This window comes from Gopherus evgoodei, chromosome 6, assembly GCF_007399415.2.
Source record: "Gopherus evgoodei ecotype Sinaloan lineage chromosome 6, rGopEvg1_v1.p, whole genome shotgun sequence".
NCBI classification, from domain to species: Eukaryota; Metazoa; Chordata; order Testudines; family Testudinidae; genus Gopherus; species Gopherus evgoodei.
The window spans coordinates 115186379-115212091 of NC_044327.1; the positions used below are offsets into that span (position 1 = coordinate 115186379).

The 25713-nt window shown below is 43.5% G+C and overlaps 1 protein-coding gene across 1 annotated transcript in view; it reads left to right on the forward strand.

Annotated features, from left to right (window-relative positions):
- Positions 1 to 301: 301 nt before the first annotated feature.
- Positions 302 to 25713, forward strand: part of LOC115653373 (alpha-protein kinase 2-like) — a 33214-nt gene continuing 7802 nt past the window's right edge. The window contains 2 exon segments of the mRNA XM_030566595.1: positions 302 to 863; positions 866 to 1674. Of these exon segments, the coding sequence (XP_030422455.1) occupies positions 302 to 863; positions 866 to 1674 (1371 nt within the window).

The following is a 25713-nucleotide window of genomic DNA, read 5'->3' on the forward strand; positions in this document are numbered from 1 at the left end:
TTTTGTTGAAGTGAAATCAGACACAAAATTTACCAAAAATTATTGCCAAACCAAAATGATGATGAAGGAGCTAGTAGAAAGAATGAGGCCAATGCATTCAGTGGGAAGGTTCAGATCAAGCTAGGCAGATTGAGAAACCTTTAGCGGAGAAAAGGAATTGCTCCTATGAGTATCCACTTTAATTTCACCTGAGTTGGCCTCTACAAAAATCAATGGTTTGTCAGTAGAGCAGCCAATAGAAACACAGATGTCATCTTCATTGGAGAATCAGTACAGAAACATACCTAGCTTGGAAGACAATATGAATGATAAAAACATATTTAAACTCCAAGACAATAACAACTGCACAATGCATGTATCAGAAAATGCAAATAATTTTGTATACTCAAACACTTTAGCTAGTGACACTGCTGGAAAAGCAGCCAAATGCTACAGCAGAGAAGTGTATACCAAATCAACAAGTCTAATCAGTAATCATACAGACAACTGTTGCCTTACTGCTGAAATCTTAGTTGCTAGTCAGACCACTGAAGATGCCCAGGCATCTGAACATAGTAGCCTCAATAAACTTCTGACTGAGAATACACTGTCCAATTACCAAGCAAATATTCACACAGGAAATCAGCATAACTTTGTAGAGGATGCCTCTCAAATCTGTGACACTAAGTTTGAACTTTATCCAGGTAAAACTCTAATCACAGCTGATGAGTTTTCTGATGATGACCTTGAGTATCTGGAATGTTCCAATGTGATGACAGATCTTGCAAATGAAATATGGGAAAAGAAATTACAATTTTTATTAGAAAGTGAGGAGGAGGAGGGGGAGGATATAATGCTGAGTAAGGATTGTGATGGGTGTGATTATTCCTCAGTGAAATGTCTTGCCGGTTTCAAGTGTCAGATAACACTGTGCCTATGGATACCACCATTGGCTTCTGTGGTCATCACTCAAAATCCAAAGAAGTAGCTGTAAGGAGAGATCTCTCTACGAACAGTCAGTCAACCTTGCAAACAGGGATGACTCTTACTGTTGGGCACCACCAAGATAAAACTACCACAGTGAAAGACAAGGAGAAGTACAAATTGCCTATCGCTTCTCCAGTGATTGAAAATGATTATCCTAGAATTGAAGAAAACAATACAAATAACCACTCAGCGGAAGATTTCTCTATTGACAAATCACAGAATATGGATGCCGTACTTGCAGAAGTGGAGTCCTCCTCTTGTGGCTTAGATAGTTCTCTGACAAATCAAGCCTCGGAGACAATGATAGCAAATAGTATGGACAGAGACCTGTCAAATAAGAGTTCACAGCAATTAAATGGGATAAGGAGAAAACTGGCAGAAGAAAAATCTAAGAATGCTGTAATCAATTTGACAGAGAGGCTGAGAAGAGATCTTTTAAATCTATTAGACCCCAAAGAACTTAGCAAACCATTAAGACACACAGGAGAATCTGTTCTAACTGGAGCAAATGTTATGGATACTAGTGCACTGTTTCATAATCCAGGAGGTGTCATTTCAAAACAAAAGCACCAGGTGACAGAAAGCTTTCTAATCCAGGCTGGTTTATGTCACAGACAAGAGACAGATACAACCAGTCATTGGGGAAGGAAATGGACTAGTGGCCTGTCTGACAAAAATCAGCTGCCAAATGAAAGTGTCTCACCCAGGGTAAGTAAAGCATTTTATAATTTAACATAAAGAGCTTTTCTAGCAACTTGAATGTACTTTATTCCTATTTGTTGCAAAATAATGCAAAATGTAAATTACTTTAAAAGGTACCGTTCAAACCCTTGTGAATGACAGCTACTGCTGTGAAGGAAATCTGGTTTTGAAAAAAGCCCAGATAAACCAGAAGCTGTCCTAATTATAGAGAGAGACAGATAATAGTAAAAGGCATTACTGGACAGCTGGATAGGGAAATCTGATATTTAATCTATTGCATGTGTCTTATCCAGGCAAAGTCTCTCTCTGCTTAGAAAGTTTCTTAACTGAGTGTTGCAAGTGGAGAATATACCTTAATATATGAGCATAATTTGAAAAGAAAGTATTAAGTTGTCATCTCAGCTACACTGATGTAAATCTAAATTAGCTCCACAGAAGTCATTTGAGAGTTAAACTGTATTTACCCTGGTGTTACTAAGATGACAATTTGATCCAAAGGGTTTATGTTAGAAAGAGGGACAGTTTTGATTGTTTTCTTAATAAAAAGAATGAAGGATTTAAATATTCTAGGGAAAAGTGGCTTATTTCTCTTTGTGAAAAGCATGTAACACGAAGTGTTCTCTTAATGCTGCTGTTTTAAATGGCCAGATATTCAGTTGGTGTAAATCAGCATAGACCCATTGATTTACATAGCGGTACACCAATTTTCACCAGCAGAGGATTTGGCCCATACTTTTTATTTCATGTAGTAAAGACCTAAGGAAAACATTAAAACGTAACAGATTGGGCAGATTTTGTTCCTTTATCATTTGCTTAGGGGAAAGGATTTTAAAATGGGTGGCAAAATTCACAGGAAATCTTATTTATGAAAAATGCATATTTTTGATTGATAAAAACATACCCTACTTGTGGATACATAATTGTGCCTCCTATTGACTTCAGTGTTTACCTCAAAATCTAATGCACTGATAATAGGCTTTTGAAAACAAAAACAGCATAAAGCAAGGAGTAATTTCTTGAAGTGATGCAACATTCTGCATCTCAAAGGTAGAAAAATGGAAAACTCTCTTTAGGTAAATTATTCTTCACCCTGACCTTTTGGGTGAGATTGAGCATGAGGGGACAAGTAGTACTAGCCAAACATCATTCAAATGTGGATAGCATTCAAGTGCCCCATTGTTCATATATTTGGACCTCAGAATACAACTCCTGACTGCCTAAACTTTCCCTCTCCTTCTCTCTCTCTTCTCCTCCCCTATAACTACCTGCTATAACTGCCATGAGACATCTTCCTTTGCTTTCACCAGGCACAACCCTCTGGCATGTCACTCAGATGCCCACATAGCATTTGATTTAAATCTACTCATTTTCCATTATATTTGGCATGCATGAACTCCCCCAAAAACACACACTTATGCATAGAGCATTTTTTAACGGAACTTACTTTTCTTCTCCTATTTCTTTCTAGCAAAAAAAGGCCCCCATTTCAAAGCGATAGTTAACTTTGAGTTCAGTCATTGGATTTCTTAAACAATCAAAAATAGTCAAATTATTTCACTTGGAAAAGCAGCTATCGCGCCCACCTTGCCATCTGCATTCCTGGTTTTTCTTTGTTACACATTGTATATAAAAGGTGCAGTAACATTTTAACAGTGAGTCACACTCTTGTGATGTAAAACACTCCCATTAAGTAAAAACCTACTAAAAATCTAATGGCATTAGGCACAGTCATGGTTGGCTGAGACATTAAACCTAAGCCCTGACAGTCTCTAGTCATTAAGATCCCATGACACTTCTCTCCAAAGCAGGTTGTTAATCCAAATGGCATGGCCAGATTCCAAATTGGCTAGTTATATTCTGGCTACCTGCACTTCTGTGCTGGGTGGGCTTTACTGCATTTCATACCACATAAATAAAGAAAAAATGAAACAAAAACATACAGACAGATATTAGAAATGAGGATTAACCAAAGCCCTGTATTCGAACACCCTCCAACTGGGGTAAAGGTTGGATTCGGATACAAATTTACAGCAGACTGCCATTTTAGCAATGGGCCAAATCAAATCCTCAGACCTGAACACTACCAACTGCAACTTCAGGGAAGTTTGGATTGGAGCTTTGCCCTGGGACCCATCTCTACAAAGTACATAATGAGCCATAAACCTTCCCATAGTATCTCAATGTAACATAAGAAAGGAGAGTAAGAATCAACTTTGTACCCTATACACACAGGGCTGGCCTTAGGGAAAATGGCACCCTGGGCGAACTTTCTTTGGTGCCCTTTAAGTACTGGTCCCCAAGCAGTGGGTAGCCGCTCAGCAGGCAGAGCAGCAGTGGCGCTGTAGGTGTCATGCAGCCAAGAGGATGGAGAGGGGATGCGTAAGAGCACCTGGCTCCTGCCCCCCAGCCCCCTTTATCCCCTCCCCCTGCCTCCCCAAGGGTAGGCACAGCCCTTGTGCAGCCTTTTGACCATGGCGCCTCCCCTGACCACAGTGCCCTTGGTGGTCCCTCATGCTGCCACCCATAAGGCTGGCCCTGTATAGACAGCCTAGTCTACTTAGGGCTACATTGTGATATTAACCTCAGTTCTGCATTTAGGGCAGAGAAAAACAGAAAGAGCACCATGAGGCACTTCCGGTTCAGTTGGTGAGAAAGCGATTTGCTATCCCCTTCCAAAGGGTGCAGTTATTTCCCACTGTGCAGTGTAGGTCAGCTCTGCTGGCTGGATCATAGTGGCAGAATAACCATGGCTCCACCTATCCTCTGTCTCTTCCAGTCCCCTTCGTGGAGTACCTCAGTAGCAGCCTCCGTGTAGGCGCTGGTATTCTGCATGGATCTTGCTTTCATGAGCCACGCCAGGAGAGAGGCTCCTTATTCCCTCCCACAAAGCCTCATAGCCTCACAACCTCGCCCTGCATGAAATGTATTTATTTAATGCACATTGATTAATAACAGAAAAACAAAGCCAGCTAGGCCAGCGGCATGATATTCCATACAGAACTGAAAACTGGAGCACTTCAACTTCACGATATACTTGCATTCAAGAGGAAGCAGCTGTTGTGTGCCCAGTCAAAATCATCAGTTGCAGAAACATTGGCATTAGCCCTAAATTATAGCACCTGTCTCTGAAGCCTGCCAAATGTCAGCAGAGTCAGTGAAGTGCTGTTGCAATTGGCAAGTTCATAGGGTTTTGGGGGCATAAACACTACAACATTTACCTTTTCATAGTTCCACAGAGGTTAAGGACAGAAGGGACCATTAGATCATCTAGTCTGATCTCTTGTATATCACGGGTCATGAATTTTCACCCAGATACTCCTATATCAAGCCCAAAGACTTTAGTTAGACTAATGCATATTAGTCCTCAGGAAATAAAACTGTGTGCCACAGTGAAAGAACAGGAGAGACCAAGTGCAGAAGAGATGTATGGGAGAGCACACAGAGTCATGCCCCCCACCCCCCCGCAGATTTCTTCTAGGATTCAAACTAGAGCCTTTAAATTGTGCCCTCCTCACACCAACAGTATGTGTCACCTCTGCTTGGCAGAAATTTGGGTGCAGTGGGGATGGTCTCCGAGGCTGACCCACAGGGCATGTCTCCCTAGAGCAGCAATCAGCTTGCTCTGCTCCAGCAGCGCCTCTTCGACGGTCTCAAAATGCTTTACAAGCCGCAGTGCTGGGAATGAGGTGGGATTTTCCAATTATAGGGGAAGGCCTTGCATTTAACCTCATGCAGCTGTGTGGCCACGTGTGTGCTCAGGGGCTGCACCTGAAGCCCTGAGAACTGGTCCCAACTGCTTTGTCCAGTTTACAGAGTCCATCACAGAGTCAGGAATAGAGCCTTGCGTGGTTGGGGGCTGGGATCCTGCAGCCAAAGGCTGGACGGGACCAGGAGCCTGTGACCAAAGGTGGGGCTGGCTGGGAGGCCAGGAGCTGGCTCTGATCTGAGAGGTGCTAGGAAGCTGCTCTGCATTGCACTGAAGAAGGCGCAGTGACTGACTGTGAGGCCGTGTGGCATGCTTCCCCACGAGTTGCTTCAGCTGCCAGGGCTCACACCAGAAACTTTAAATTGTGCCACCTCCCACCATCAACAGTTATGTGCCTGTCAAGATGCCACCAATGTACGATGTGGAAACTAGGTCAAATTACAAAGGTTGAATATAAACAAACAAACACAAGCACATAGGTATATAATTAGAAAGGCCAAGTCACAAAAGGAGATTAAACTTGCTAGAGACATAAAGGGTAACAAGACAACATTCTAGAGCAGGGGTCGGCAACCTTTCAGAAGTGGTGTGCCGAATCTTTATTTATTCACTCTAATTTAAGGTTTCACGTGCCAGTTATACATTTTAATGTTTTTAGAAGGTCTCTTTCTATAAGTCTGTAATATATAACTAAACTATTGCTGAATGTGAAGTAAATAAGGTTTTAAAAATGTTTAAGAAGCTTCATTTAAAACTAATTTAAAATGCAGAGCCTTCCGGACCAGTGGCCAGGACTCGGGCAGTGTGAATGCCACTGAAAATCAGCTCGTGTGCTGCCTTTGGCATGCGTGCCATAGGTTGCCTACCCCTGTTCTAGAAACACATTAGAAGCAAGAGAAGACCAAGGACAGGGTAGGCCTGTTACTCAATGAGGGGGGGGAACAATAACAGAAAATGTGGAAGGTTGGCAGTGATTGGACATCTAACATAGTGAACACCAGTGAAAATAGGTTAGGATCAGAGGCTACAATAGGGAAAGAACAAGTTAAAAATTACTTAGACAAATTAGATGTCTTCAGGTTACCAGGGCCTGATGAAATACATCCTAGAATACTCTAGGAGCTGACTGAGGAGATATCTGAGTCATTAGCGATTATCTTCTAAAAGTAATGGAAGACGGGAGAGATTCCAGAGGACCAGAAAAGGGCAAGTATAGTGCCAATCTATAAAAAGGAGACTAAGTACAAGCCAGGGAATTAAAGACCAGTCATCTTAACTTCAGTAGCCAGAAAGATAATGGAGCAAATAATCGAGCAATCAATTTGCAAACACCTAGAAGAAAATAAGGGGATAAGGAACAGTCAGCATGGATTTGTCAAGAATAACCTGTATCAAACCAACCTAATAGGGAAACAAGCCTTGTGGATACAGGGGAAGTGGTAGAAGTGATATATCTTGACTTTAGTAAAACCTTTGATACTATCTCGCATGACCTTCTCAGAAACAAATTAGGGAAATGCAACCTAGATGGAGCTATTATAAGGTGGGTACATAATGGGTTGGAAACCATTCCCAGAGAGTAGTTATCAGCAGGTCACAGTCAAGCTGGAAGGGCATATTGAGTGGGGTCCTGCAGGAATCAGTTCTGGGTCCAGTTCTGTTCAATATCTTTGTCAATTATTTAGCTAATGGCATAGAGAGTACACTTATAAAATTTGTGGCTGATACTTAGCTGGGAGAGGTTGCAAGTGCTTTAGAGGATAAGATAAAAATTCAAAATCATCTGGACAAACTGGAGGAATGGTCTGAAGTAAATAGGATGAAATGCAATAAGGACAAATGCAATTACTCCACTTAGGAAGGAATAATCAATTGCACACATACAAAATGGGAAATGACTGCCTAAGAAGGAGTACTGTGGAAAGGGATTTGGAGGTCATAATGGATCATAAGCTAAATATGAATGAACAGTGTAACACTGCTTCAAAAAAAGCAAACATCATTCTTGGATTTATTAGCAGGAGTGTTGTAAGCAAGACATGAGAAGTAATTCTTCCACTCTACTCTGTGCTAATATGGCCTCAGCTGAAGTACAGTGTCCTGTGCTGGGCCCCCCATTTCAGGAAAGATGTGGACAAACTGAAGAATGTCCAGAGAAGAGCAACACAAATAATTAAAGGTCTAGATAACATGACCTATGAGGAAAGATTAAAAAAAAATTTTTTAGTCTACAGAAGAGAAGATTAAGGGGAAACAACAGTTTTCAAGTACATAAAAGGTTGTTACAAGGAGGAGGGAGAAAAATTATTCTCATTAATCTCTGAAGATAGGACAAGAAACAATTACAATTACAGCATGGGAGATTTAGGTTGGATATTAGGAAAAACTTCCTAACAGTCAGAGTGGTTGAGCACTGGAATAAATTGCCTAGAGAGGAATCTCTGTCATTGGCGTTTTTTAAAAGCAGGTTAGATAATCACCTGTCAAGGATGGTCTAAATAATATTTAGTCCTGCCTTGCGTGCATGGGACTGGACTAGATGACCTCTCGAGGTCCCTTCCAGTCCTACACTTCTATGATTCTATGCCTGTGCAATGGCCAGGAATTAAGTGTGATATGCCTAGATGATCCCAGCAGGCTACAGAGGAAGGTGAAAAAATCCCCAACATCCCAGCCAATCTGACCTGGGGAAGGTTCCTTCCCAATCCCAAATCTGGTGATCAATATAACCCTCAGCACGTGAACAAGACTCACCAACCAGATATCTAGAAAGAGGTTTCTATGTACCACCTTACAGCACCAGTCCACAGATGTCCTATCTCCTGCTGTGGCCAATTTCTGACATTTCAGAGTGAGGTGTGGAGGGAAAAATACACCTCTGTCCAATTGTGCACCTTCAGTGATACTTGCATTGACCTCCTTCACTTGGATGTACACCATTTCTACTTGTCACAACTAAATGAAACTTGGGACAGAAACAAATAAAATAATTGGGGTAGCTGATTGAAAAAAAGTTATTTTGAGTAGCACCTCTCTAACCCCTGCCTCTCAGCCACCAAGGTTTTGCAGGGTAGCCTATATGTGACTGCAGCCTAGATTCCCATGTTGCTGCCACATTGTCAGAGTTGCTCTGCATCTTTGGATCAGTGATCTACACCATGCTCTGTGGCAAATACAGAAGTGTATTGCTCAAAGGCGGTAGAATGGACTCAGCAAGAGCTGGCTGAAACTCAGGATTTTCAGTTTATGGAAATGTTGGTATTTCTAAATTTAGTTTTGTACCAAATTGCAATGAAACCAAGTATTTCAAAATTTCTTGCAAACTAAAAATTTAAAAAATAAAATAAAATTCAGAAACAGCAAACTGAGATTTGCTCTCTAGGACAGACAGCTGCTAAGTTGAATTGATTTGGGGAAAGTTTGTCAAACCTCAATCGCTTTTACAAGGAATTTCAGTTTTGACAAACCAGCATTTTTTGATGAAACAGTATTTAATCTAACCAGCTCTACGCAGCATATCACAATCAGCATAGGCAGTGCTCTAACATCGGGCAAAGAAACTCAGAAAAAGTATGAAGGGGAGAAACTGGCAGAAGAAAGGTGTGGGAAAGGGTGGAGGAAGAAGAGGTTGAGTGATACAGGAAAGGAGAGTAAGAGAGACCATTTAATGCCAGTCAAGATGGGACATCTGTCCATTCCCAATAAGATCAAGAACAGCAGATGATTTCACATAGGCCAACAAACAGCTGTCAGATGGAAACAAGTTTAATTATTGTTTTTGAAGATTAAAATGAGTGAAGTTCAAAAACAGTAATGAGGGAGAATTACTATGCATAGCCAATATGCCATTTTCAGTCACTTTATAATTATTTTATTTTTGATTCAAATTTTCTTAAAACATGTCTATGTCTTTTATCTTCACCCGATCAAACAGTCATTGGTGGGTGTGAAGTTTTTGAGTTATTCAAGCACAAGAAAACCTTCCTGTTATTTTTTTAAATGGGGCATGTATTTCCCACTCCGTCCCCCCTCAACTTGTTTCACTCAAAATTGGCTCTTTGGATGAATCTTTCTTAAAAAAAAAATATTCAGAGACGAAGCCTCCAAAATATCAACACAAAGTGGAAATTGAGATGAAGTTTTGAGTGAGATAAAATAAGGAATTAGAATTGATATTCTCTTATCTAGAGTTGTGCACACTCAGGAGGTCTGAGGTAATGGGGCTCGTGTAACTATTTTCTTTGGTTTCAAACCATGGAGATTGTTATAACCTCTTTTCCCACCCAGAACTTTCGCTTTGAGATTAGAACGTCAAACAATTCAAAGTGAAACTCAGTTTAAAACGCTGAATGTCACTTTGAAACCAAATGAGACTGCAAATCTCATCTAGTTTCAGTAGAAAACTATGGGCCTGATCTCCAGCTGGTATGATTAGTTCAATTATTTGTCTCTTGAAGAACTCACGATGGAGGGTCTGGGGGGCCAAAACTGATGGGCAGTGTAGCAGGCAGCAGTGCTCCTCCTTGCTGCTGATATGGAGCCAATTCCTCCACCAGGGCTCTTGCCTAGGGACCAGCTGGGTCTAGTACCACTTCCAGCAACCCATGTCCTCTCTCAGGGATGAGGAATGATTCTGTACCTAGGCAGGACGGACTAGAAAGTGGGGGCTGAGCATAGCATGGACTCAGCAGGCAAGATGCTGGAGGCAGCAGCAGAGATGGCTCCTTAGCGACTGACAGTGTGTCAGAAATTTTTGGGGGTGCTCCTGGGTGACACTGAACAAAGTTGGGAGGGAGGAAGGGTCACCAAACTCTGGCAATGAATATTTTCTCTTTATGCAGAATCTCTGTTGCTAGAGAAAGGCATAGACCAAAACTCAGATCCAAGCACCCCTAAGCTTTGAGGAGGGTGTGATCCGAATGCAGATATAAGTGTTATTGTATTTATTGTTTGCATTCTGCTAACAGCCACAAGGTGCTAGGCTCTGTCCACACAAACAGGATGATACAGTCTGTGTCCTAAAGAGCTAATAATCTGAGTCCTTATTGAGACTAATAGAGAAGTTACATTGATTGTTCGCTGTGCAATCCATTGAACAGCACTTTGTATTTACACACAAAAGTGGTTCATTCAGTTTTGGGGGAGGCAGCCATCAGCTTAACTTAACTCAGAATTTTACACGGATAAGAACCTGCATTGCCTTTACTAGAGAATGCTCAAGCCATGGTGTGCCTGGGTGGATGCAAGATGCTGGCACAATCAATGGACTGTCAGCTCTGACAGCTGCCAACCCTGACAGCTGTTGAAGCTAACAGTTCCTCCAGCTAATGAATGCCCTTAGTTCACTGCTGAGAATCCCTCTCTGCTGTCATCCTTCCATTTCTCTCTCCCCAGAAAGGTTCCCCTAGCCACTGTACTCCCCCCATGCCCAATCCCCCAGCCAGCTTCTGCTCCATGGCTCCTCAGCCAGGAGATGCCCAGTCAAATGCCATTGCTATATCTGCTTCCCATCCCACTGGCTATTCCCTGCCCATCCCTGTAGGGATGCCCTTGCTCTGAGAGCTGCACTCCTCCTCCTCAGAGAAAGCCCAGTACTTTTGGGGGGAAAGTAAGAAACTCATCTGAGCAACATCTTTGTCCCATCCACAAGAACCCTCAGAAGCTCTTCCACTGGAGCAAAATTGGAGCTGTGGGAGGGAGCAGGGGGCAGGAGTGGGCAAGAGCTGTTCTCTTCAGTATTATCCTCTGCTAATCACATGGATTTCCATGTGGAATCCATGTGAATTTCCATGTGGAAATCTCATAAGGAGTTAGTTCTGCTTGCTGCTTTCCTGTTGGTCAATTTTCCTTCTTCAACCCAACTCACACCGACTTACCAGAATGTAACACACACCATTATTTACATCACTCCCTGAATTTGGGCCATAGTGTAGTATGATAGTTTATATTTGGATATTACATGTAATGTTTTAAGATACTGTCAGAAAATAGTGTGGTGACTGACGCACTGGGAATTCAGGTAGCAGAGAATAGGTGACTCATGGGCACTGCAAGTTGTTTGCAGCCCATGCCACTGAACTTTCCACTGGCAAACACCTGATCTAAAATGTGTTTTCATACAGTAGGTATGGCAGCTTTGGACAAACACCACAAAGCTAACTAAGGGAATCATAGTTTGGGGAGGGAGGGGAGAAGGATGCATTTTTTCCCCTTCATTTGTTTGAAAGCACCAAACTAGACAGCACCACTCATGATACAGAGGTGAAATAGGAATATTTTTGTGACAGAACGTTCCAATTTGATACAACTTTACATTAATACAGCACATTTCGTCTGAGATTGTCAGAGCACTTTGCCAACAGTAATTAGTCCTTCCAACATTCCTATGAGGTAGATAAGTAAGCACTATTACACCCATTTTACGGAGAGGGAAAATGAGGCATGGAAAGATTAAGTTACTTGCTCAAATTCACATTGTAAGTGAATGTGAGAGTAGCCATTGGAAACCATGAGTCCTGGCTCCAAGTCATCTACACCAACCACTGGACCACTCACACAAGCCCAGAAAATTGCAAATGCCTTTTATAATGTATTAGACTATATAAAGCCATGTGAGAATACATCCAATCTGTAGGATAAACCTTCCATGGATGACTGACATAGCTACATGTTCTTTGAAGCTGCTCTAGTTATTGGTATCTACAGGTCTCTCACTTTACTCTCTTACTATAACGGGCTAGAAGGAGCAAGTGATTCAGCCTTTTTCATAGTTAATCTTAGGGACTGATCTAAATGTTCTCAACAGCTTGGTCTAAAGGATGGAAAAAGTCACACCACAAATATTTTAGGTCAAAGGGCAAGTTGCAAGAATGGAAAAAGCTGTAACAGGATAGACTGTTTTTCCTCAAGGTTCTGAAGACCTAGACATGTGGCTTACTTCTGCTCAGCTCTGTCTGATCAGTTCAGCATAATAAGAGATTTGGGATGAGCTATCTAGAGACAACATTGCCAAGCAGAAAGACCGTATTGCACCACAAAGTGTCCATTTTAAACACTATGACCAACCTTTTCAAAAGCCAGGCATTTAAATCCATATTTAGGCCGCTAAATGAAATTAGACTGATTTTCATAGCGGCTGAGCAACTCCCCAGTGACTTCACCTGGAGTTGTGAACGCTCATCATCTCTCAAGTAAGTGTCCAGAATTTAGGTGCCTAAGTGTGGCTTTAGATGCCCAACGTTAGGCACCCAAATTTGAACATTTGGGCCTATATTTTGTGATTTGAGATAAACATATCAGGTAAGATCTTGGCCCCAGTGGAGACAATAGCAAAATTCCCATTGACAGCAACAATGGCAGGAAATATCTTCCCCTCTAATTTTATTTATAATCTGCTCCCTTTGATATACACTCTACAGTAATATGAATCTATAGCTGTTTTATACTCTTTGCAACACTGACATTGCAAATGGGCATGAACACTTCCAAACTTTGTTGACATCCAGCTCCAGATACAAACTTATCTGCTAACACCTAAGTCAAACCAATAGATCAGTTCCTAGCTCGAGTAGAGTTTGGGGAAGTCTGGATCCAAATAAGAACTTTGTGCTCAATCTGATTAAAATATGAAATACAGTTGTGTCATAGGCAATATTTGCCACATTTTAAAAATAACAGCAATTTTAAAAACAATAAAGCCTTCTCTGTTATATTGTAAAATACCACCTGGTGCCCTATGCTGACATTTGTTCTGTGCCATGGAGAAAAGAACTGCACCAAAAAGTTACTATAAAAGGGACCCATGAGGCCTACTGCAAGGAATAAACAACAACTGAGTATGATCCTATGTAAAGAAGGAAATGTACAGGTAGGGCACCCAAGCAACCTTAACTGCCCTATACTGGTACCAACAGGGTTGGAAGGTAAAGAAGGGAGGGGGAAATAACTTTATACCACAAAAATTCAAAATGAATCATTCATAACTGCACAGTTATTTGTATGTGGTCAGGATTGAGTTAAGGTTTGGGTGCCTTAACTACAATCCCATAAATTAATATTTCAGGATTTCTTATAAGTTTCACCTGAGCTCTGAATTTCCTGGGTATATAATACTGATTTGAGGGTAATTAAAACCTCTCTAATTCCCCCCCCCCCCAAATTACTTATATGTACTTTCAACCTTCACTCTGTGTTAACATAGTTATTGTCCGGAATAAAATATTTTAGCTTATTTGATCATTCTTAATAAATCAGTGTCACCAGTCACATCATATTATTTACTGTGACACCACAGTTATATAGAGAGGCAATATTACCTCCCTGCCCATGGCAGGATACCCCCAAATCGTATTGGTCTGTCTTGCTGTCTTGCACACTCATGTTTAATGTGCTTTCCACTAGTATCTGTAGTTCTCTTTTAATATTGTGGCTTTCCATGTACCTTTCTTTCTTGCTTATGTGTACTCAGGATTACTTTTTCCCCAGTTGTATTAGCTTGTATTTTTCCAAGTTGAGTCTCATTTTATTTCCTGCTCATATTTCTAGTCTTTTTAGTTCCCCTTGTATTATTTCTCTGGCGTCAAAGAGGTTCCCAATATCCGTTGCCATTTTCATAAATGTGCTGCCTACTCTTTCCAAATCAGTGATGAAGTTAAGTAAGACCAGAGGCTTGCAGCAGCCTACTTGTCACCTCCTCCTAATTGATATATTGAAGAAAACCCTTAATGGTCAGGTATCCATATCATAAAACCATGAGATTTGGCACTAATTCTGTTCTATTCAGTTCTGTACAGGTTCTTATACTGCCCTCATTACCACAGTGCCTGAGCTCCTTTGTGCATCCTTATGTGGATTCTCGTTAGAGAGACTAAACATTGATGGACATGGGTAATTAACTAAACTACCCTCCAGCCCCAGAGACGTAATTCCTCAACATTGCTGCTTCCCCTGATTTGTGAATAGAAGACTTCAGAGCTCAAAGGTGTTAATCCAGCATCTTTCACAAGCACTAAAATTCGCTATTTAAAAGAAAAACACTCTTCGTGCTGCAACCGAGTGACATTTACTTTTATAAAACATGTAATTGAAGTCTCCTCTTGGACAATTCTAATGTACGCACAAGTTTGGAACCAGCATACACATAAGCATCGTTCTTCATGCGCTATTAATCACCCCTGTTTTTGATGCCGCATTCATTCCGTATAGACATACACACTAATACCTGCCACAGCACAGCCCATCTACACAGGTTTTCCTGTGCTAGGAACATTAGTGTCCACAAATATGTTTTCTGGTTATTGTCTGTTTCCACACCAAGAAATGGAATACATGTGTATTTGCGGTTGCATGTATATTTATCATTTAACACCAGTTAGTAAAAAGATGGCATTGCCCTGTTTAAAAGAATCAGCACACAACAAAGTAATCAAGCTGAAGACCCAATCTAAACAGAACTACAAGTTCTGACACAAAAGCAAATACCATAGACTGAGGCAAGCGACTTATCAAAATAAAGGAATCCATTCCTCATTAATACAAAAAAAAGCAAGGATAAAAAGGGGGTAACAAATGCAAATATCAGAAACAAAGGAGGGGTCCAAAAACAACCTACCAACATAAATGGGATTTGTATCTTGCCATAAGGCAGTGAGGAACCCCATAGCCATAATCAATTATTTTCATCAAGAAAGCTCTTTTCCTGGTCTAATCCTGGCTTATGAAGCCACTGAGAGCAGAGACAGCACTCAGATACCACCGTATGATAAAAGTAAAAGAACCAGAATAGAATGTTCCCTGTGATGGTTGCCATCTTGGCTGACACAGTGTGGACTGAAGCATGGCGCTCCAGAGCTAAAACCAGGGGCGGGTCCAGGCCCCAGCACGCCAAGCACGTGCTTGGGGTGGCAAGCCGCAGAGGGCGCTCTGCCAGCGCCGCAAGGGCAGCAGGCAGGCTGCCTTTGGTGGCTTGCCTGCGGAGGGTCCGCTGGTCCCGCGGCTTCGGCAGACCTCCCGCAGGCATGCCGCGGGACCAGCAGACCTTCCGCAGGCAAGCCGCCGAAGGCAGCCTGCCTGCCTGTCATGCTTGGGGTGACAAAATGCCTAGAGCCTCCCCTGGCTAAAACCATCAGTTGCTTGAGCTGAAGAACCAAGTATCTCTTTGCTGGGGCTGTAACTGTAGGCATCCACTGTTGGGGTCACCCCTCTCTGGGGCAGCTGGGAGCCTGGCTGCCTCACTACACGAGTCTGGTGAGTGGACGAATTAGCCTGGTGGGGCAGGAAACAGTCAGGGGCTCAGGCAGTCCGGCAGGGGCTGAGCAAAATAGTTCAGTGATTGGCCCGGCCCTGGGTCAGGGCGGGGCAGCAAACAACAGTTCAGGGCTCAGACCCTCAGTATTAACAAGCCCAGGCCCTAGGTCAGGGAGGGGCAGCAAACAATAGTTCAGGGCTCAGACCCTCAGGCAGGGGTTGAGCAGAGAGTTCGGTCTTAACAAGCCCAGGCTCCTGGTCCTGAGCGTCGGGGTGAGGGGGAGACTGCCACCCGTGAGTGGGGTGGCAGGGGGAACGCAGGCCCGCCCACTCCTCTGCGTTCCAGCCCGGGGTCCTAACAGCGGCAGGCGGCCTGCTGCTGTGTCAGTGTGGAACCTGGCTGCAACACACTGACATTGGCTCTGGGTGTGCTGCAGCCAGACTAGGGTCGGCTGCCCCCGGGCTACTTCCAACCTCCCCCTCTACCAGTACCTGCGTCTCAGTGGCGTCTCCCACGGCATCTAGCACCATGGGCTCCTCAGGATATTCAGCCAGCGGTAAGCAGGGCAGGTCCCTTCATACCAGTCAGCTTACTGGCTCTTCCGGCATCTGGTCGGCGTCCGGCCTCCGCGGGTATGGCCAGTCCTCGGATTGGTCACAGGCGGCAGGAGTCTCCCCTGCGGGAGCTAGGACATCAGCGTCTGGCATCTCCGGCAGCTTCTGAGCCCTGGGGTTGGGCTTTTATACTTTCTGCCCTACGCCTTGACCTCTGGGGGGCGGGCGCAGGCTCCAGTGACTCCACCCACTTTGGCATCCATAGGGGCTCGTCCCTCTCTGAGGTGGCTGGGAGCCAGGCTGCCTCACTACAGTAACAAACTCATATCTGCTGGAAAACAGGCACAGGCGAGGATCTAAAACATACACTTATCAGTGGGTTACATGCCCTCAGGTACATACCTAGATTATGGTGGCCTGTGTCTACAAATATATAATTTTCACTGTCGGGTAACAGTGAGTGAGGAAGGATTATATTAGACTGAAACTGGCTACATTCCTTATCAAGCCCTTAATCTTATTACCTTGCCCACTTTGTCTATCTTATATCCTGGGACCACCAGGGCTACAACAATACTACAAACTTTAAATCTTTGGCATTTTAAAAGATGTAAGACTTTTGCAAAGAAAGAGTAGTTTGGGTGAGGGGGGAGAGGATGCTAGCTGGACTCCAGTGAATTGTGCTTTCATTCTTTGTTCTTTTCAAAACAAAGATTTAGTTTGTGAATTTTATCTCGTACCTTTGATATAGTGTATCCTTTCTTTTTCACTTTGCATGGAGTGGGGCCTATGGCAGAGGTCATCAAACTGTGGGCAGTGTCCCCCTAAGGGGGTGTGGAGGATGGGCACGGCAGGGCCCAGGCCAACCTCCATGGGGGGGGTAGGGTGACCGGACAGCAAGTGTGAAAAATCGGGACGGGGTGGGGGGTAATAGGTGCCTATATAAGAAAAAGACCCAAATATCGGGACTGTCCATATAAAATTGGGACATGTGGTCACCCTAATGGGGGGTGGGGAGGGAGTGCCACCCAGCCCCTCCCTGCCCCCAGCACTGCTGCAGTCCTGCCCCCAGCCACATCTCTCTCCGCCTCACGCCTGGCCACATCCTCAGCCTCAGAGCAGCTCCATTCCAGGCCCTGCATCAGTCCTCAGCCTTGGCTGCTGGCCACGGCTCCATTCCCAGCTGGGGGCCAAGACTGGGGGTGGAGCCGGAAGCAGAGCCACACCTGGCCTCAGGCCCAGCTACTGGCCCCCACCACAGCCCTGTCTGCAGCTGCACTCCTGCCCCAGCCCCTGGCCATGGCCCCACTCCTGACCCCAGAGCCACCCCTAGCTGCAGCCCGAGCCTCGGCCCCCTTATCCCGGTCTGTTTCCCTCTCTCCCTGGAGCTGCGGCCCCGTTCTCGGCCCCCACTCTGGGGAGGCGTGGACAGGGGAAAGCAGGGAGTGCAACCCTCAAAAGTTGGTGATCATTGGCCTAAGGCATATTGTGCTGCTTCGTTCAGCTGCTGGGCATGAACAAGTGTATGGTCCATATCCTTGCCTCTCCTCCTGACTTGCCCTGAGGGAGGGAACACTCACATTTCTTCTCATAGACTCATAGACTCTAGGACTGGAAGGGACCTCGAGAGGTCATTGAGTCCAGTCCCCTGCCCTCATGACAGGATCAAATACTGTCTAGACCATCCCTAATAGACATTTATCTAACCTACTCTTAAATATCTCCAGAGATGGAGATTCCACAACTTCCCTAGGCAATCTATTCCAGTGTTTAACTACCCTGACAGTTAGGAACTTTTTCCTAATGTCCAACCTAAATCTCCCTTGCTGCAGTTTAAGCCCATTGCTTCTTGTTCTATCATTGGAGGCTAAGGTGAATAAGTTTTCTCCCTCCTCCTGATGACACCCGTTTAGATACCTGAAAACTGCTATCATATCCCCTCTCAGTCTTCTCTTTTCCAAACTAAACAAACCCAATTCCTTCAGCCTTCCTTCATAGGTCATGTTCTCAAGACCTTTAATCATTCTTGTTGTTCTTCTCTGGACCCTCTCCAATTTCTCCACATCTTTCTTGAAATGCGGTGCCCAGAACTGGACACAATATTCCAGCTGAGGCCTAACCAGCGCAGAGTAAAGCGGAAGAATGACTTCTCGTGTCTTGTTTACAACACACCTGTTAATGCATCCCAGAATCATGTTTGCTTTTTTTGCAACAGTATCACACTGTTGACTCATATTAAGCTTGTGGTCTACTATGACCCCTAGATCTCTTTCTGCCATACTCCTTCCTAGACAGTCTCTTCCCATTCTGTATGTGTGAAACTGATTGTTCCTTCCTAAGTGGAGCACTTTGCATTTATCTTTATTGAACTTCATCCTGTTTACCTCAGACCATTTCTCCAATTTGTCCAGATCATTTTGAATTTTGACCCTGTCCTCCAAAGCAGTTGCAATCTCTCCCAGTTTGGTATCGTCCGCAAACTTAATAAGCGTACTTTCTATGCCAACATCTAAATCGTTGATGAAGATATTGAACAGAACCGGTCCCAAAACAGACCTCTGCAGAACCCCACTTGTTATACCTTTCCAGCAGGATTGGGAGCCATTAACAACTACTCTCTGAGTACGGTTATCCAGCCAGTTATGCACCCACCTTATAGTAGCCCCATCTAAATTGTACTTTCCTAGTTTATCTATAAGAATATCATGCGAGACCATATCAAATGCCTTACTAAAGTCTAGGTATATCACATCCACCGCTTCTTCCTTATCCACAAGGCTCGTTACCCTATCAAAGAACACTATCAGATTAGTTTGACACTATTTGTTCTTTACAAATCCATGCTGGCTATTCCCTATCACCTTACCACCTTCCAAGTGTTTGCAGATGATTTCTTTGATTACCTGCTCCATTATCTTCCCTGGCACAGAAGTTAAACTAACTGGTCTGTAGTTCCTTGGTTGTTTTTATTTCCCTTTTTATAGATGGGCACTATATTTGCTCCCTTCCAGTCTTCTGGAATCTCCCCCGTCTCCCATGATTTCCCAAAGATAATAGCTAGAGGCTCAGATACCTCTTCCATTAACTCCTTGAGTATTCTAGGATGCATTTCATCAGGCCCTGGTGACTTGCAGGCATCTAACTTTTCTAAGTGATTTTTTACTTGCTCTTTTTTTATTTTATCTTCTAAACCTACCCTCTTCCCGTAAGCATTCACTATACTAGACATTCCTTCAGACTTCTCGGTGAAGACCGAAACAAAGAAGTCATTAAGCATCTCTGCCATTTCCAAGTCTCCCGTTACTGTTTCCCCCTCCTCATTGAGCAGTGGGCCTACCCTGTCCTTAGTCTTCCTCTTGCTTCTAATGTATTGATAAAAAGTCTTCTTGTTTCCCTTTATTCCCATAGCTAGTTTGAGTTCATTTTGTGCCTTTGCTTTTCTAATCTTGCCTCTGCATTCCTGTGTTATTTGCCTATATTCATCCTTCGTGATCTGACCTAGTTTCCATTTTTTATATGACGCCTTTTTATTTTGTAGGTCACGCAAGATCTCAAGGGCAAGCCAAGGTGGTCTTTTGCCACATTTTCTATCTTTCCTAACCATCGGAATAACTTGCTTTTGGGCCCTTAATAGTGTCCCTTTGAAAAACTGCCAACTTTCCTCAGTTGTTTTTCCCCTCAGTCTTAATTCCCATGGGACCTTACCTATCAGCTCTCTGAGCTTACCAAAATCCGCCTTCCTGAAATCCATTGTCTCTATTCTGCTGTACTCCTTTCTACCCTTCCTTAGAATTGCAAATTCTATGATTTCATGATCACTTTCACCCAAGCTTCCTTCTACTTTCAAATTCTCAACAAGTTCCTCCCTATTTGTTAAAATCAAGTCTAGAACAGCTTCCCTCCTAGTAGCTTTTTCAACTTTCTGAAATAAAAAGTTGTCTGCAATGCAGTCCAGGAACTTATTGGATAGTCTGTGCCCCGCGGTGTTATTTTCCCAACATATATCTGGATAGTTGAAGTCCCCCATCACCACCAAATCTTGGGCTTTGGATCTTGGGCTTTGGATGATTTTGTTCTGCAGTGCACTAAGTCATTTCTGATCAGAGTTCTCAGGCATCTTGCGTTCTTTGCTGGACTTTAGTGCCCTGCATGGCAATGGAGCTCACTGAGTGCTGCATACTGAGCTGGCTCCATAACATCTCTGCTGTGTCAGCCTCCACACTGCCTAAGACAGGGGCAGGCAAACTTTTTGGCCTGGGGGACACATTGAGTTTTGTAAATTGTATGGAGAGCTGGTTAGAGGAGGGGGTCGTGGCCCAGCCCCCACCTCCTATCTGCCCCCCCCTCCAGGACTCCTGCCCCATCCAACCCCCCTTGTTCCCTGACGGCCCCTCTGGGACCCCTGCCCCATCCACACACACCTGCTCCTTGTCCCCTGACTGCCCCTGGATCCCTGCCACCCCATCCAATCCCTCCTCTCATTCCTGACAGCCACCCTGGAACTCCTGCCCCATCCAACCACCCCTTCTCCCTTTCCTGACTGCCCCCTGAACCCCTGCCCCTGATTGCCTCCTGCCGCCCCATCCAACCCCACCTCCTTCTCACTTCCCCCTCAGGGCCCTTGCCCCATTCAACCCCATTTGCCCCCAGCCACCAGCTACACCCCCACCCCCTGACCACCACCCCAAACTCCCCTGCCCTCTATCCAACTCCCCCTGCTCCCTGCCCCCTTACCGCACTGCCTGGAGCACCAGTGACTGGTATCGCTACAGCCACACTGCCTGACTGGAGCTGGGCCACGCTGCTGCTGCTGTCGCCATCACCACATAGCACAGAGACCGGGTCAGGCTGGGCTCTGCAGCTGTGCTGCCCCAGGAGCTCCAACCCCGCCATCCAGAGCATTGTACCAGCAGTGGAGCAAGCAAGCTGAGGCTGCAGGGGAGGAGGGACAGCAGGTAAGCAGTTGGGTGCTGGCATCCTGGACCAGGAGCTCAGGGGCCGGGAAGGATGGTCCCACGGTCCGGATGCGGCCTGCAAGCCGTAGTTTGCCCGCCCCTGCTCTAAGATGTAGTTAGAAGAAGACAAACATGCACCAGCTGCCTTTGAAAACAGGAGACTGTTAGTATTCTCACTCTGCCCTATCCAGATTTTGTTTGATCTCAGTTAGTGCCTGTGGCTGTGGTGCACACACAGGCAGACTGTTTTGGATACATTTACAAACTTCTTTTTATGAACTCTGAGTTCAGCTGTGAGTAAAACTCCTGCTATTCAGTATGTTACCATTCATTTTCTTTTGGATAGATTTGGCTCTATGCCTACAACAACATAGCACCATGCCCTATTGTAATTTCACAAATTATCACTGAGACAAAACAATGAGTGCAGTTGCTTTTGGAAAGGGAATGAATAAACATGGCCATAATACAAATGACTGCAGTAGAACCTCAGAGTTACAAACACCAGAGTTACAAACTGACTGGTCAACCACACACCTCATTCGGAACCAGTGGCACACAATCAGGCAGCAGAGCTAACAACAACAACAAAAGCAAATACGGTAGAGTACTATGTTAAACCTAAACTACTACAAAAATAAAGGGAAAGTTATTTAAAAAATATTTGACAAGGTAAGGCAGCTGTTTCAGTGATTGTTTCATTTAAATTAAGACAGTTAAAAGCAGCATTTTTCTTCTGCATAGTAAAGTTTCAAAGCTGTATTAAGTCAAGGTTCAGTTGTAAACTTTTGAAAGAACAGCAGCAATGTTTTGTTCAGAGTTATGAACATTTCAGAGTTATGAACAACCTCCATTCGTAACTCTGAGGTTCTACTGTATTTGGAAAACTCAAAGGAAACACGAATACTGTATGAGATGGGGAAGCATTGTCATGTTTAGAAGGGTGGCAGAGAAGTACACTTAGTCAAGTCCCATTCCTCTTTTAAACCCTTTGTTGAGTCCTGCCATAGCCAGTTCTCAGGTGTTCTGGGATGCAACACATGGTGAGGTGTATCTAGAACCAGAGCATGTAAGATTGACATGGTAGTGGTATGTGTAGTTGAGAAACAGATAGCCACCATGCAACAGATCTTTCACAATTATGGCACGAAAGGTTTAAATGTTCAACAGGGCAGAGGGTGCAACCAGCAAAGGACGTCACTGGGGAATGGATGGACATGCTGGTTCAAGAGAGACACCCCTTAGAAATGACATGCAGGAGCACCCATAAGTTCAGACGCCATCTGGAATAAGGATCCATCCCAGCCTATAAGATATTTTTCCAACTGAACCCCCAAAACCTTTTGCCCACTGCTAGTACTGATGCCAGTGTTCTTTGAGATATTCTTTAAATTATTAATATGGCGTAAGAATTCCATCCAGTATAAATGACTTACCCTATCACAGTGAGCAGATCATATTCTAGCTCAATTGTTGTAGGGACCAAGAGAAGCACAGTAGCCAAGGATAAAAGATATCAGATATATTTAGGATATAGAGGTGAAATATAAATCTTAATTCATGTTTTAACATAGACCTACAGCACCATCTGCTTCTCCTGTGGGAAGAATACCCCAACCAATGGAAGAATGTGGAGGAAACCTACCATGCCTCTTCCACAGGTTATCCTCATGGGAGATAATGATCTGAGTCTTACTGCTTAAGTGTGTGTTGTGATAAGGCAAGGCCAAGTGGCTACAGTAAAGTAGTGAGGAACAGGTATATTATCCCCAGGCTAAACAAATCCCTGGTACCATGGTAACCAAAGGGCAGTTGCTCCAGGTTAATCAAGACACCTGGGGCCAATTAAGATGCTTCTAGAAGGCAATGGAGATAGCTAGATTGATTGGGACACCTGAAGCCAATCAAGGGCTGGCTGGAACTAATTAAAAGCCTCCCAGTTAGTCAGTGAGGCATGCGTGTCAGAAGCTATAGGCGGGAGCTGCACTGTTGGAGGAACGAAGCAGTATGAATCCATATCAAGTGCAAGGAAGGAGGCCCTGAGGTAACAGTGAAGGAGATATTGAGTGGGGGCTGCTGTGGGGAAGTGGCCCAGGGAATTGTACACGTCCTATTTCCAAAAAGTCAGCTACCATAGCTGCTAATTTTAGGGTGCCTGGGCTGGAGCCCGGAGTACAGGATGGGCCTGGGCTCCCCCCACCCCTCCCTGATTAATCACTGAGACTGGGAGACAACAGAGACTGCAAGGGAGGATTGCTTCTCCTCCCCTCTTTTGTTGGCTTATGATGAAAATGGCTCAGTAAGCTGTGACCCTTGCCTCTAGAGAAAGAAGCGCTATGTGGAGGGTCACAGTGAGCCTCTGAGGCTAGCAAAATCCACCAGGAAACGCAGGACCCACGGAGTCAAGGACAGAACTTTGTCATAGTGTGGAGAAGGGAATTGGTGTCTTCAAACAACAGCACCTCTTCCTGGCACTATTGAGCATGCATAGACATTGAAACAGGAAATAAAACAAGCAGTCTTCCCTCCACTACCTTTCTCCTTGACAATAAAGAATAAGTGGAAAAAGAGGACCCATTCCATCCTGCTGCATAGCCCATGGTACTAATCAGTTATCAGAGCTTTGCTTCAACAACACAAAAGTTAAATAGATACTACTTTTTAAAGCTTGAACTAGTGCAAAACTGGATGCCTGTGGAATGGCATATTTATCCTTTCACTTCTAGTACTAAGGTTAGCATCCAACCCTGGTTAGTAGGGACTGAATGTTATTACCATCTGTTGGCCATTTGGTGGCCTACGTGAAATGAGTGTGAGGGTCTCAGTTCAGTTCCCAATGTGCCAATGCTCAGATACCCTATGGATGGGCATGGTATTAATACAGATATAGACTGGGTTAAAAAATAATCATCATTACATTTGACACTGATTGGCACCTGTTTGGCAGGTTCCTCCAACAAGCCAACGATTTAATGGGCCATGGATACTGACCTGTCCCTTCATCCTTATCAATGGTGCCCTTATGTCACAGCTGAGCAGGGGCGGCCCGTCCATATAGGCAAACTAGGTGGTCACCTAGGGTGCCAAGTTAAATGGGGCACCAAATTCGAGGAAAAAAATCAAATGAAAAAAAAATAAAATGGAAAAAAAGATGAAAAAAATACAAATAAAATAATGAAGATGTCATTATTTCAATTCCCAGGCATGTATGGAGGGAATATGAATTATAATTCATTTCTCTACATTTTTGAGAATTTATCAATGTCAAATCTTTTATTTACTGCAAAAATAAATAATATTTTAGTGAATTTTTTTAAAAATTTGCATCATAGGGTCAAGATGACCCACTCCGAAATTTTGATAAGAAATAATTCAGCCATAATTCAGCCACCAGTGGCAAGAGCTGCAATGCTAGTGACACCTAACTTGAATATACATCAAGGTAGCATAACTGGAAATTCATGGAGAGCGGAGATATCACAAGTTGATATATGTCAAAGGGTCATTTTAACACACGTCACAGGTAAATGATTAAGAATCGAGTGAATACTGTGGAAAATTGTTTCTTTGTGCCAAAGAATAAAGAATAACGTCTTTCAGCATTATAAATCCAAAATATTAGTATCTTTAAGTGTTATTAAACTTAGCGTTATCATCGGGCTGTATAATTATGAACTTTTCTTTGTTATAACTGGTTCAGATGTAATAAATAAGGCCCATAAATTATAAGTAACAGCATTAACACTTAATAGACTATGAATGTGATGATATCACCCTCCAAGCGGATAACCATGAGGAATGGGATTATTTTCCAAACAACCGGTGTCGGGTTATAATGTCGAAAAAGGTCATTTTGTTTTCTTGTAAATGCTGTAACTAACCATTTAATAGGTAAGTGAATATATATTACTAATCACTGAACATTTAAGCAGTGAAAAGATGTGTTGGGATGGCTGCAATGTGATTTAAATCGCCAGCCATGTGGTGGGTGTGTCAGCCATCCTTAATCCTATAATGCTTGCAGTCGGGAGCACAGTACATAACAATATTCAAATGCCCCATGACAGAAAGAGGAAAAGAAAACCCTCAGGAGCTGAGTATGGAATATGGATCTGAACAAGTTAATGAATTTCCCTACCCTAAGGATGAAAATAAAAGAAAAATCTCTGCTCAGCATTACAAGAGGAAACTCATCAATGGGGAAGAAATTCATCAAAACTGGATACAATAGTCAGTGTCAAAGGATTCTGTGCTTTGCTTTTGCTGCAAGTTGTGTAGAAATCAAGCAATTGGTACATCATTTACTGAAAATGGTTCGAAGGACTGGAAAACATATCTTCAATTCTCTTTTGAAGTCTCTCAATTCAGTCATGAAGGAGCATCTATGTAAAATAACTGCTCATGAAACACAGGTTCATTACATAGGAAAAATATGCAGAATGAACTGATTCAAATCCTACCAAATGCTGTTAAAAAGAAAATTGTTGATGCTGCCCATTCTGCAAAATACTTTTAAATACTGGACTGTACACCAGATGTGAGTCATGTTGAACAAATGACAATGATTATTCATTCATTTTGTGG